This window comes from Ceratotherium simum, chromosome X (assembly GCF_057802395.1).
Source record: "Ceratotherium simum simum isolate JZ-2026a chromosome X, ASM5780239v1, whole genome shotgun sequence".
Taxonomy (NCBI): domain Eukaryota; kingdom Metazoa; phylum Chordata; class Mammalia; order Perissodactyla; family Rhinocerotidae; genus Ceratotherium; species Ceratotherium simum.
The window spans coordinates 86,056,468-86,070,176 of NC_141940.1; the positions used below are offsets into that span (position 1 = coordinate 86,056,468).

The 13,709-nt window shown below is 44.3% G+C and overlaps 1 protein-coding gene across 12 annotated transcripts in view; it reads left to right on the top strand.

The window, feature by feature from the left end:
* The first annotated feature begins 1,496 nt into the window (after nt 1-1,496).
* GNL3L (G protein nucleolar 3 like) overlaps nt 1,497-13,709 on the top strand; it is a 34,715-nt gene continuing 22,502 nt past the window's right edge. The window contains exons 1-5 of one of the 12 annotated variants that reach the window (XM_087426617.1): nt 1,497-1,593; nt 1,959-2,149; nt 4,363-4,453; nt 12,501-12,541; nt 13,488-13,586. In XM_087426617.1, coding sequence (XP_087282743.1) covers nt 4,435-4,453; nt 12,501-12,541; nt 13,488-13,586 — 159 coding nt within the window. In that variant the 5' untranslated portion in view covers nt 1,497-1,593; nt 1,959-2,149; nt 4,363-4,434. The other 11 variants (XM_087426616.1, XM_087426623.1, XM_087426622.1 and 8 more) reach the window with 11 other exon arrangements.

Sequence of the window (13,709 nt, forward strand, 5' to 3'; positions counted from 1 at the left end):
GGTTGATATGTGCAACTCTGATTCATTTTTTTCACTGTTATATTCTGTTGTATGGCTATACCACTATTTATTTATTCATTCTCCTTGATGAACCTTTGATAAACTGTTGATGAACCTTTAGATTGGTCAGATTTTTTTCCCTATTACAAACATTTCTGCAATGAATATTCTTTGCACATGCCTCCTTGTGCATAAGAATTTCTCTAGGACTTAAAGTCTAGGGGATAAATACATATATACATCTGTCACAGTAGAATTGCTGGGCCATCTTCAACTATTCTGGATACTTCCTAATTTTTTTCCAAAGTAGTAATACCAATTTTCACTCCTATCAAAGATTTCACTACAATTTTTTTCCTTATAGTTTGTGCACTTGGGACTTTGTTTAAAAAGTCCTTCCCCAGTCCTAGGTCACAGAGATATTCTCCACTTTCTTATGTGGAAATAAGTGGGGATCCAATTTTATTTTTCTCCTTAGCGTGAGCCAAATTTCCCAATGCTATCTACTAAAATGTCCATTTCCCATTGATTTGTGGTGCAGGCCTATAAACTTACCCATTTAACAAACATTTGCCGAAGCCTGCCTTGTACCAGTCTTGTTGGGTTTCGTTGAGGGCTCAAAGATATATGGAACTTGTGTCAGGGAGTTCACTCTCCTGGGAGATACCCAGCCTCATAAATGATTACAGTATTAAGTGATAAGTGCAACAAGGTGCTCTGAGTTTTTAACTCAGCTGGAAAAGTTCATAGAAGTGACAAGAGTTAGGTCCTAAAGAAACAGGAAGAATTTGCTAAGGCAGGGGGAAAGGTAAAGGTGGCCAGGACTGGTTTGGGGTTCAGAGGAGTTTTTTGTTTCTCTAGGGTGAGAGGTTAGAAGCCTTGCAAGGATGTAGGGGCAGTGAATCCTGTGTATATATGGAGTAGGAATAAGCAGAGGGAGTCATTTTCCGCCTGGCTGTGCTAGAGGTGGAGGAACAAAACCTTGGGGTAGAGGGACTCGGTCCCACCCCAAACGTTAGGCTAGAGGATGAGGAGGGGCTGGAATTAAATTATCAGGAAGAAGACATTTTCAGACTAATATTCACTGTTTTTAGGGGGAAACCTCATTCTCCAGCCAGATCAGGAGCTCCTCGAGATGGTTTCCGAAGAAACCCTTATTTGCACCAACTCCAAAGACACAAATTCTTTCCTTTCTGCGGATGCCGCTCCGGGGCCTGAGGGGAGGAGGGAGGAGGAGCGGAGGAGGGCAAACGGGTGGGAGAGGCTTCCAGTTGTTCGGCTCCTGGGCCTGGCCACGGATCTGAGCTTCTGCAGAAAGAGCTGGGAGTGGCTGCCTCAGGGTTTGTCTGGGGTCCTATAAGCCGGGAAGGTTGTTGGGAACAGCTAACCAAGTCACTTCAGGTGGAGAATACCGGGCAAGACATGTGACCCCGGCGGCCATTTTCTCACACCCTGCCCGACGCCATCTTCCATTGTAGACAAAGACACCGATCCCCACCCTTATCTGATGCAGTCATCGAGATCGCCTGGTCACTAAGATTCGGGAACATGCATATTTAGCTACACACGCGTAGACAAGATCTTGGCTTAGAAGTAGGTTATATGGCCACAGCAGTCGACCCGCCGCTTCTCCCTCCCGGTTCCCCGCCTCCTCCCTCCCCTCTCCCCCCAAGCCGGTTCCCCGCCTCCTCCCTCCCCTCTCCCCCCCAGCCGGTTCCCCGCCTCCTCCCTCCCCCCACCCGGTTCCCCGCCTCCTCCTTCCCCCACCCCCCACCCGGTTCCCCGCCCCTCCCTCCCACCCGCCCGAGGTTCCCCGTCTCCTCCCTCACTCCCTCTCTCCTTCTCCCTCCCCACCCTCCCGGTTCCCCGCCTCCCCCCTCTCCCCCTCCCCGGTTCCCCGCCTCCTCCCTCCCGCCTAACCCCTTGTCTATTTCCTTACCTTATGGGGCAACCTGGAGGCGGGGCCAGCGCGGCGGCGGGGAAGCGACACGAGCCGTCAATCCGAAGCCCCGCCTCCCGGGTCGCACAGCGGGAGCCAGCGCCTTGAGGCTGGTATCCGGAAGTCGGAGACTAGCGGAGCGAGCGCAGTCTCTGTGCCAACCGTGTTGTCGTGCTGTCCTCTCCTCTCAGCTCCCCGCCGGAAGTGGAGGTAAGAGACGACTCTCCTCTTTTTTTCATGGTGAGCGCTCACTCAGCCGGCCGCGCCGCATGGATCGTCTATTTGAGGTGAAACCAGAGGCGCCCTCCACCCTGGAATAGAGAGGTAAAGGGCCCGCTCCTTTCCAGGGTAGAAGGGCCCAGTTGAGGGGCAGGGATCGCTCCGCACGTGGACATGCGCCCACATGTACTCTTGCGGGGTAGAGGGGCACGGCCCCGCCCCATCTAGACAAGTGTAGACCCCCGGACACAGTGTGTAGAGTCACAGACCCCGCTTGTGTGGAGAAGTGTCTAGTGCTCTGCTCCCTTTAGGATAGTGCGGCTCCATTCCGCCCTCTCCCTGCGTAGACAGATGTCGACCCACTGAACGTGTGACCACATTGGCCCCGCCCGTATAGAAACATCCTCTCCACGAGGCTCAACGGCGTAGACCTCTACCGGCACTAAGGCACACACGACCGCCTCGACGCACCTCTTCCCTTAGGACAGATGCTTTGATGAATTCCTACCCCCCCCAACTACCAGTATAGAGAAGCTCAGAAACTTTTAATATACAGAGGTAGGGAACCTCCTTCCTTTCGTGTCAAGACCTAGAGGCCTCCCTGTCTCGCCCCGGTGTAACTAATTGATGGAAGCCCCGCCCCCGTTCCTGCAAAGATGGTAGATCACCCCTCCTCGAAGTGATTGGAGGCACAAGCCTCAGCCCACCGAGAACCACGCAGATTTCGGCCTCCTCCTAGGCTAGAGTGAGTCCCCATTGTGGAAAATCAGACCTAACTCCCCCCTCCAGGAGGCGCTGGTTTACTGAATTTGTAAATTTTTTACAGATTACCCCAAAATGCCCTGCAGCAAACAGGAACAGACCTAAGCCCACGAAGAGACTGTCAGATGTACCTTTTCTGGGGCCCCCAGAGTGGAGGGGCTCAGATTCGTTCTCCTTTTGAGGTAGACACAGCTCATCCTTCTCCCCTCCCCCAAGGATTTAGAATTACCAAATGTAGCAAAGGAGAGACCCCGAGGATGCAGAGAGGTGCAGCTCTCCCTCCGTGTTTAGAGGCATTGACATCACTGATCACCCCACAGTACGTGCATATGGGCTCCTCCCTTACCCAAGGTAGAGGAGCTCAGATCTCTTTCTCTCCACCCAGTGTAAAAACACAGGACCCCCCCACCCAAGTGTAAGGGCTGATCCATTGAATTTATAGCTGTGTTGCTGCCCCCCGCCCCATGCAGAGAACCAGAGGTTCTATTCCCTTCAATGTTATCACACTGCTGACTTCAAACGATACAAAAGATAAACAGCTCATCCCCATCCCACCTCCCATGGAAGGGTCTTGAATAGCCCACTGTGGGCAAGGTGCAGACCCCACTCATGCAAACCTGTATAATTCCCCGCTTTGTTAGTGTGGCACTATTGTCACCTTGTAGTGGAGACAGGCATATTAATCCCACCCCACAGCCCTCCCCAGGGTAAAGAGACCTAGGACCCCCTTCTGCACAATTTAGAGTTGTACAGACCTGCACTTCTCTCCAATGCAGCAGAGGTGCACACGGCCACTGTGCCAGTTTCCCCAGTTCCTCTGTACCCCAGAGTAGAGTGACAGAAGGCATCCTGCCTCCCCCAATCACTAAGGAACAGACCCCAACCACATATGCAGGCACAGATTTTTCCCCCTTCCCTGAAGATCTTGCACTGCCGTCAGTCCACATAGACACACAGATAAAAAGCCCTGTTCTGAGGTCCTTTTTCCCCAGGGTAGACTCCTGGGATCTGCCTTCCCCCATTTCCAGGGTAGATGAGACACAGAACCCCCTACTTGGGAAAAGAGGTACTATTAACACCTTATGTAGAAACAGATCGTCCTTGCATACCCCGCTCCCCTCAGTGTAGAGAGGTTTAGTGTGAGTTCCTTACCTAGCATATAACACTACAGGGTGGAGGATTGAGGACCAAGAACCTCATCTGATGCATTGAGGCACTGAATCCACCCAGGAAGAGAGGTTTAGACCTAGCCTCCCTTTGGGTAGTGTGATGCTGTCTTCCTTGTGTAGATTCTGCCGTACCAGGCCCGAGCTCTGGTATAGCCCCTTCTCCCAGTTCCTCTAATTGTTAGGGCTTCCTTATCAAGTTCTTTAAAATTTTATTTTGCCTTTTGAGGGCTCAGAGGGAGCTTGTGACATTGTGATTCCCTGCTCTGTCTTCAGATTGGTTCTTCTCACATTCCAACAGGAAGAAAGCCTGCAGATTTGAACCTACCTGCTTTCAAGCTGGTCATCATGATGAAACTTAGACACAGTGAGTTTCTTTTACCACCCCTTCCCAATCCTAAGCGTTAATGAATATTCATAGTATTTCATAGCAACTTTTAAAAATTGGCCAGGGTGTACTAGATCAGTCTGTCTTTTACATATAGTATCATTGTTGTCTTCCCAACTTTCTTGTGAGGTAATACTCCTTTTATCCCCCATTCCCATTTTACAGACGAGGAAACAGGCTCAGCAGGGTTAAGAGACTTGATCTGAGGTGAATAGCAGTAAATACCATATCACACGGCCTGTAACCCTAACATGCCCTAATATTTTTCTTTATAAGTTGTACCTTTAAGTTGGTACCATAAATTGCACCAGTGGTTAAGAGCATGAACTCTGGAGCCAGACTGAGTCTGAATCTCAGCTCTTCTGCTTACTAGAAGAGTATGGCCTGGGGGGGCGGTAACTTAACTTCAGTCTCCTTATCTATAAAACGGGGATAATAATAGTATCTACCTAATAGCGTTTTTGTGAGGATTTAATGAATTGAAATGGGTGAAATACTTAGAACAGTGCCTGGCACATAATAAGAGCTCTAAGTATTGGCTTAAAAGTTCAGTCTCTTCATTTCTCTGTGGAATTTAGTCCCTCAGAGGATGTTTACATTGTCCTGCCACTAAATTATTGTTTGACTTCCCTTGAGCTTTGGATTTTTCTTAACTGTAAAACAGACAATGTGGACAAATTGCTGTTCTTTCTGCCTTCGGGACTCTTTCCCTCTCTTCCCCCTCATTCTTCAACGGGATAACTCTTGCTTGTTTTTCAGATTTCAATTTATGCATCACTTCCTCTTGGAATCCCTTCCTGTTAATCTCCTCCCTTGGTTTCCACTCATTTGTGCACCCATAGGAACTGGGGCTATTGACGCTGTGTGATTGGGTCTGTCTCCTTTACTACACTTTTAACTTCTTACCCACATCTGGTTCATCTTTGTGTCCCAAGGGCCCAGCGTGACCAGGCATAGCTATTTGGTACTTACTGTGTGCCAGGCACTAGAATGTCTCAGTTTGTAGTGCTAACTCAATTCCCTGTCCTCCCACCACAATGCTTATAGCCTAGAGGGAGAAGACAAATGTGATACACAGACTCCCATATAAGAGGAAAGTCAGGGGCATTAGGGCAGGTCTTGTTCTGTGCTTCCCACCTTTATCCTGCCATAGTCCAGGTAGAAAATGATAACATTTGGGTAGCATACTGGGTAGATTAGATGAGAATTGTGTAACCCAGTGGCCCCATACTGGAGATATTGTGGGTTTGGTTCCAGACCACTGCAGTAAAGTATATATTACAATAAAGTGAGTCACATGAATTTTTTGGTTTCCCAGTGCATATAAAAATTATGTTTACACTATATTGTAGTCTATTAAGTGTGCAATAGCATTATGTCTAACAAAACAATGTACATACCCTAATTAAAAAATACTTTATTGCTAAAAAACGCTAACCATCATCTGAGCCTTCAGTGAGTTGTGATCTTTTTGTTGGTGGAGGGTCTTGCCTCGATGTTGATGGCTACTGACTGATCAGGGTGGTTGTTGCTGAAGGTTGGGGTGGCTGTGGCAATTTCTTAAAATAAGACAGCAGTGAAGGTTGCCACATCAATTGACTCTTCCATGAAATATTTCTCTATAGCATACGATGCTGTTTGATAGCATTTTACCCACAGTAGAACTTCTTTCAAAATTGGAATCAATCCTCTCAAACCCTGTGCTACTTTATCAACTAAGTTTATGTAATATTCTGTCTTTTGTCATCATTTTAACAATCTTTACTAGGAGTAGATTTCTTCTCAAGAAACCACTTTCTTTGCTCATCCGTAAGAAGCAACTTCTCATCCATTAAAGTTTTATAATGAAATTGCAGCAATTCAGTCACACCTTTAGGCTCCACTTCTAATCCTAGTTCTGTTGCTATTTCCACCACGTCTGCAGTTACTTCCTCTGCTGAAGTCTTGAACCCCTCACAGTCATCCATGAGGGTTGGAATCAACTTCTTCCAAACTCCTGTTAATATTGATACTTTGACCTCTTCCCATGAATCATGAATGTTCTTAATGGCATCTAGAATGGTGAATCCTTTCCAGAATGTTTTCAATTTACTTTGACCAGATCCATCAGAGGAATCATTATCTATGGTAGCTATAGCCTTATAAGATGTATTTCTTAAATAAGAAGACTTGAAAGTTGAAATTATTCCTTGATCCATGGGCTGCAGAATGGATGTTGTGTTAGCAGGTATGAAAACAACATTAATCTCGTTGTACATCTCCATCAGAGCTCTTGAGTAACTTGGTGCATTGTCAATGAGCAGTCATATTTTGAAAGGAATCTTTTTTCTGAGCAGTAGGTCTCAATAGTAGGCTTAAAATATTTAGTAAACCATATTGTAAACAGATATGCTGTCATCCAGGCTTTGTTGTTCCATTTATAGAGTGTAGGCAGAGTAGATTTAGCATAATTCTTAAGGGCCCTAGAATTTTCAGAATGGTAAATGAGCATTGGCTTCAACTTAAAGTCACCAGCTGCACTAGCCCCTAACAAGAGAGTCATCCTGTCCTTTGAAGCTTTGAAGCCAGGCATTGACTTCTCCTCTTCAGCTACTGAAGTCCTAGATGGCATCTTCTTCCAATAGAAGGCTGTTTTCATCTATATTGAAAATCTGTTGTTTAGTGTAGCTACCTTCAGTAATTATCTTAGCTAGATCTTCTGGATAACTTGCTGCAGCTTCTGCATCAGCACTTGCTGCTTCACCTTGCACTTTTATGTTATGGAGATGGCTTCTTTCCTTAAACCTCATGAACCAACCTCTGCTAGCTTCAAACTCTTCTTTTGCAGCTTCCGTACCTCTCAGCTTCATAGAATTTGGAAGAGAGTTAGGGCCTTGCTCTGTATTAGGCGTTGGCTTAAGGGAATGTTGTGGCGTGTTTGATCTTCTATCCAGACCACTAAAACTTTCTCCATATTAGCAGTATGTTTTGCTTTCTTATCATTAGTGTGTTCACTGGAGTAGCACGTTTCATTTCCTTCAAGAACTTTTCCATTGCATTCACAACTTGGCTAGTTGTTTGGTTCAAGAGGCCTAGCTTTCGACCTATCTTGGCTTTCAACATGCCTTCCTCACTAACCCTAATTATTTCTAGCTTTTCATTTAAACTGAGAGACATGCGACTCTTCCTTTGAACACATAGAGGCATTGTAGGGTTATTAATTAGCCTTATTTCAATATTGTTGTGTCTCAGGGAATAGGGAGGTCCGAGGAGATGGAGAGAGATGGGGAAATGGCCAGTCGGTGGAGCAGTCAGAACACACACAACATTTATTTCTATGGGCGAAGTTCGTGGTGCCCCAATAGAATTACAATAGTACCATCAAAGATCACTGATCACATATCACCATAACAAACATATAATAATAAAAAAGTTTGAAATATTGTGAGAACTACCAAAATGTGACACAGAGACAAGAAGTGAGCAAATGCTGTTGGAAAAAAGGTGCCAGTAGACTTGCTCAATGCAGTGTTGTCAAAAACCTTCAATTTGTAAAAAATGCAGTATCTGCAAAACGTAATAAAGTGAAGCACAATAAGATGAGATATGCCTGTATTCTGTGTGAATGGTGGCCCTGCCTATGTAGAGCTTGGTGAAAAAAAAATTCAATACATTTACTTTATATAATTATAAAAACTTTCATCAAGAATCTCACTTTGGTTATGTTAATACCAAAAGCAAATAATCTTTTTTTTTCAAGTAACAAGAAAAATGAACAAAATTAATTATACTCTATTTAAGAACATCAAATACCAGATGATAATAGAATTATTGATAGTGATGAAAAAAACAATACTTAGCTGGTTAAATGGAGTATATGCATACAAAAAAACCCTGGCAGTTTAGAAAAATGAGGAAGTATTGTATGGAAAGACTATATGGAAAGACTGTATTGTAGGGAAAAACTATTAGATGAAAAGATCTTCAGGATTTGTTAAGTGAAAAGAGCAAGTTGCTGACAGGAGTATATAGTGTGTTGCTTTCAATGAGAGAGAACGGGGAGAAATAAGAATATATATTTGTATTTGCATAAAGAAACTGAATGATGCACAATAAACTACTAAAGTGGTTTCTTGTGGCAGTGAGGGGACTGCAGTGGCTAGGGACAAGTGTGGGAGGGAGACCTCAAAATACACCTTTTTATTTTGGAACTGTATGACTGTATTACCTGTTAAAGAGCAATCATGCCCATCTACATTAGTGGGAAAAATGGTGAACCTTAAATTAAATAGAAAAACTTCACACGTGCACACCAAACAAAGACTTTCACTGGTAAATTGCAGCTAAAGTAATTATGAGACTAACTGGAATGATTGCAGTGGAATATGGGGGAGGTGCTGCATGGTGTAGCTCCCTGTGTTCTCGGCTAAAGATGCCTTGGACCCAAATGGTAATGATAATGATTAAATCTGGGAAGGTTATCCATGAGCCCTACAAAGAGTGTTCAAATGCAGCTTCAATTGTTGTACATTTTTGAATGGTTATTATAAAGGAGGGTGTGTTTTATCACTTAAAAGATTTATATCCATCAGTGATTGGTGGCACAGGTATGTAATCCATTGTACAGACAGACTGTGGAATGTAAGTTGCACAGGGAGAGAAGCAGGGTGGCTGATGAATAAGGAACCAAGTGGAGGCTTCAGTGTTTTGGAAGTCTCTAGGAGACTTGAACAAATGCGCTTGTTGATAGTTGAACAAATCAGCTTGAACTAGGAGGTTGAACAAATGAGCTTGAAGATAATTGAGAGGGGTGTCTGAGACTGCTTTCTGAAGTCCACGCAGTTACAGATGATGATCATAGGTGTCACCATAGCAGTGGGTGAGCAGGTGGCTGCATGGAGTGGTGGTCCCTGGAAGTGAGGATGTTGAGGAGGTAGGAAACCCGAGTGTTGGAAGGGGCCCAGTGATCACCAAGGTTATCCAGGTTGATGATGGCAGGAGTTGGGTCAAAAGTAAAGCTATGAGCCAGGTGCTTCAATAAATCAGGAAAAGTGACTCATAGGTGACAGGCATAGCAGTGGCCTCAAAAAAAGCAGGATTTTTTTTCCTGTTTTTTTTTTTTTTTTTTTCTTTTTATAACAAGAGGGAGAAATAGTCTTAGTTTGGCAATGGTGAATCTGGAAGACACCTCCTCTACCTCCTGGCCCCAAAGTATTTATGTGCCAGATTAAACAGCTACCACCTTTCCAGAGGCCTGCAGGTGAAGCAGTGTTCTCAGGGAAGAAGTGAGTATCCACTAAGGCAGGACGTTGGGGAATTGTTCCCAAGGAGAGATGGAAGAATTAGGGGAGTGCTGATCTCCCAAGTGGGAGTTTCAGAGGGCACAGTGGGAAGTTTGAAGCAGGAGCAGAGGGAGGATAGGGAGTGGAGTCAGTGCCAGGCTGAGTGTGTGGGGATGTAAGGTGAGAGTACGGGAGATGATGGGTGAATGGAGAGATCTGCCTTTGAGTAGTATTAATATGAAAGTTGGTGAGTTTGACTTAGATGTTGTTGGTGGATGGAGACATTGAGGCTCAGAGAGATTTAAGAAAATTCTTCAAGGTCGTATAGCTAGGTAGCTATTGAGCCAGAATAGGGACCTAGGTCTGGCTGGCTACAAATGGTAGCAGTTTTCTCTCTGAAAATGTTAAAAAACAGATTAGCAGAGGGTCCTGGGTGCTGTGGTGCTGTGAGTGATGAGTGCACCTTGCCCCTCCTCGCCTTCTCTCCTCCCCCCGAAGCAGATGTTTTTTCCCCCTGTCTAAGTGATGTATTTTCTTTCATTGTGTGCTTGTATCCAGTGTAGGCCCTCAGTTTCCAGGAAGTTAGGCAGATGGAAATTGCTGAGTAAAATGGCCAGACCTGGTTCATTCCAAACCTCACATTCTTTTCATTGCAACATGAGTTCTTTGGAAGAAAAGGAGACTTGGGGTCTCTTTTTGTTGTTGTTGTTGTTACAGGGAAATTCAACCCATTCACGTTCATTTTGATAACTAATATGTTTGGTCTAATTTCAGCCATTTTATTTTACATTTTTTGTTTCCTCTTATTCCTTTATTTACTTTTTAAAAATTGATCAAGTTTTAAAAAAATCTTCCACCAGTAATTAAAGTTATGTTGGTAATTGCATTCATATTTATATCAAACATAATTAAACTTGAATTTCTCTATCACTTTACCGAAGTTAAATAATAACTATTTTTGTCCTACCCTTCTAAAATGAGACCTTTAGCATGCTTTCATGCTTTTCCTTTTCCAACCCCCATTGCTTGATTCCTGGATTTTGTTGAAATAATTTGGTATTTTTGTTCTGAGCTATTTCCTTATGATATACTTCCTGGATTTTAAAAATCCTTTCTTAATATGTATTATAGTTCTTAGCCACATTACTAGCATTTTTTTTTTAGATTTAATGATAAATTTTAATAGATTTCCTGTCCACCATTATTTGTTTCCTTTAGCTTGAGATCTTTATTCTGATTTAATTTTTATTTTTGCTAGTATACTTCCTCAAGTAGTTTTACCAGAAAAGGAACACAGGTGGTAATCTTTGCACATCTGAAAATGTCTGTCTTTTACCTTCATGTAAGAGTGATCTGTTGGTCAGGTACGGGAATTCAGTTTGGAACACAGTCCCTTGTCTCAGAACTTCATAATGGTTATTCTTCTGTCTTAAGTGTTCAGAGTTGTAGATTAGAAAAGGCTATCTGCTTCTCTTGCCTTTGTTGGAAACTCCTTCTGTTTGGAAGTTTATAAGATTTTTCTCTTTCAGAGATCAGAGTTCAGAAATTTCATCAGGATATGCCCAGGATATGTCTTTTTTCTTAATCTTGATGCTCCATGAGCCTTTCTGATCTGAAACCTCAAGCTTGTTTTCAATTTAAGGAACTTTCACTTATTATTTTAAAAATTAATAGCTTCTCCATTTATACCTTTTTGTCTTTCAGGAACTCCTGTTATTTAGATATTAGCTCTCCTGAATCCATTCTCTGTTTTCTATTTTTACTCATAATTTTCATTTCTTTGGATTTTTGTTCTGTTTTAAGCAAGCTCTTCCCTTGATCTTCTGGCTTTTTAATGTGGTTGTTAGTGATGTCTGTTAATGTTTTTCACTACATTTATTGAATTATTATTCATTATCAAGTTTTGGGAATCTTTTTTGCAGTTCCTTTGAAGTATCTTCTTGAATCTCCTTAAGAATTTGTAGTAGTATTTAAATTCTCTGTTTCGTACATTAACTCTGCCTCAGTGTGAACCACCTAATGTGATTGGGGAGCCTGTTCTCTGTCTGGTAATCTCAAGCTGCTCTTATATTTGTTTGTATATATCCTGACCTTCCAGAACCTCCCCCTCTAGGAATTCCTTTAGCCCCCCTTGCAGGTGGTGAGAATTAAGGGAAGTCATTCTTCCCCAGGAGGCCAGCTGTGAAAGGATGACAGATGGGACTTCTCATTGAAGAGGGGAGAGGCCTCTTAAGTTTCTGGGCTTCGTTAAGGCGTGATTGGAGAAGGTGTGCTCTCTCCTCCTTGTATCCAAGGGACACCACAGTTTAGCTGTATAGAGCAAGTCCCTTTGGAGGCAATGGCCTGAGCCAGGGTCAGCAGTTCTCTCCCCACGTGTTGAGGGCATCTACCTTGGCTTAGCCAGCTGGGACTTCTCAGATCACCTTCCCATACTGCCAGCCTCCACCTCAGCCTGGTGCCAAAATTACTGTGTTGCCCCAGCCAGAAGCTGGGGAAGAGAAAGGAGTCTCGAGTGCACATTCAGATCACTCTCTTCACAGGATTCCCTTAAGAATTGTTTCAGTTTGCAATGGAATAATGCCCCAAACATTATATCCAGTGCTTCCTCTGACACTGTTGCTGCCATTGCTGTGTCTGTCTTGTACTGGGCCTAGACAGACATGGTGTCTGAGGTTTCCTTGGGTTATCAGCGTGGCCTGGCCTCCATTAAGGTATCAACAAGTATTGGGTAGGTGGATGATGGCTTTTTTTTTTTTTTTTCGTAGAGAATAAAAAGCCAGGTAAAGGTTCCAAAGGCTGCAAGAAGGTAAGTTGGCCCTACTGTCAGGTAAGGTATACCCATTGTTGGAGGTAATGTCAGGAACAGGTTGCCTGCTCTAGAAGAGGCCCATAAAACCCAGTAGAAGTGGGGTGACTCTAGACAGAACACCACATTGGAATCAGTAGATCTGGCTTTCCCTCCCTCCTGGGTGGCTGCAGTAGAGAATCCGCAGCATTTATTAAGTTTCCAACATAAGCCATATGCTGCTTTGTGTTTCATATACCTTGGTGGGTATTGTCATCATACCATTTTTTAAGAAGAAGCTGAGCCTCGCTGAGAAAGTTCCTAGGTTCAAGGTGGCACACCTGGCACTTCAGTCTGTCTGATTCCCAAGTCCCTATTGCTCATAGAGGAGGGAGGCCAAAACATAATCTTTGGCCCTAGCTCCTGGATCTCCTGGTCCTGCTAGGAAAGGTGTAGACAAGTAAGACTTGGACCAGAGCAGTGGTTCTCAAATTTTAGCATGGTTAAAGTTCTCAAACTTTGGCCCTCCAGAATTACCTGGAGGGCCGGTTAAAACACAGATTGCTGTGCCCCACCCCTGAGTTTCTGATTCAGTAGGTCTGTCATGGCATCCGATAATTTGTATTTTCTAAGAAGTTCCCTGGTGATGCTGCTGCTGCTGGTCCAAGGACCATACTTTGGGAGGTACTTAGCTTTTCCCTTGGCCTTTACTTGGGAAACCCTCCCAGTTGTACCCCCCCCACCCCCCATTTCCTGGGGTTCTTCAGTCAGTCCCTGACTGGCTAGGGGAGGGAGGGTCTCTCTCTCTAGCCAAATAGGCAGACCTCCAGGGACAGAGCCCTTCTTTTTGCTTGCTCCTCTCTTTCCCCTCATAACTATACTTTTGAGCAGCTTTAACCCCCTGAGAGGGGTGATTTCCATGGGTTCATTACCTCTGTTTGATTTTTGCCTCTTGTGTGGTGTAAAGCAGAATGGGAAGAAAGCAGCCTCCAGAGTGGCCTCCGCTCCCCAGTTTGTTCACTCCAATGATCATGCCAATCGGGAGGCTGAATTAAAGAAGAAGAGGGTAAGCCCTTCACCTTGGGGGAGAGAGAAGGCCTGGCTCGACTTCCAGGTCCACAGAAGTGGTGAATGGAAGGGCGAAGGCCAGAATTGTTAGGGTTGTTGAGGCTGTTTGTGGAAGGAGGAG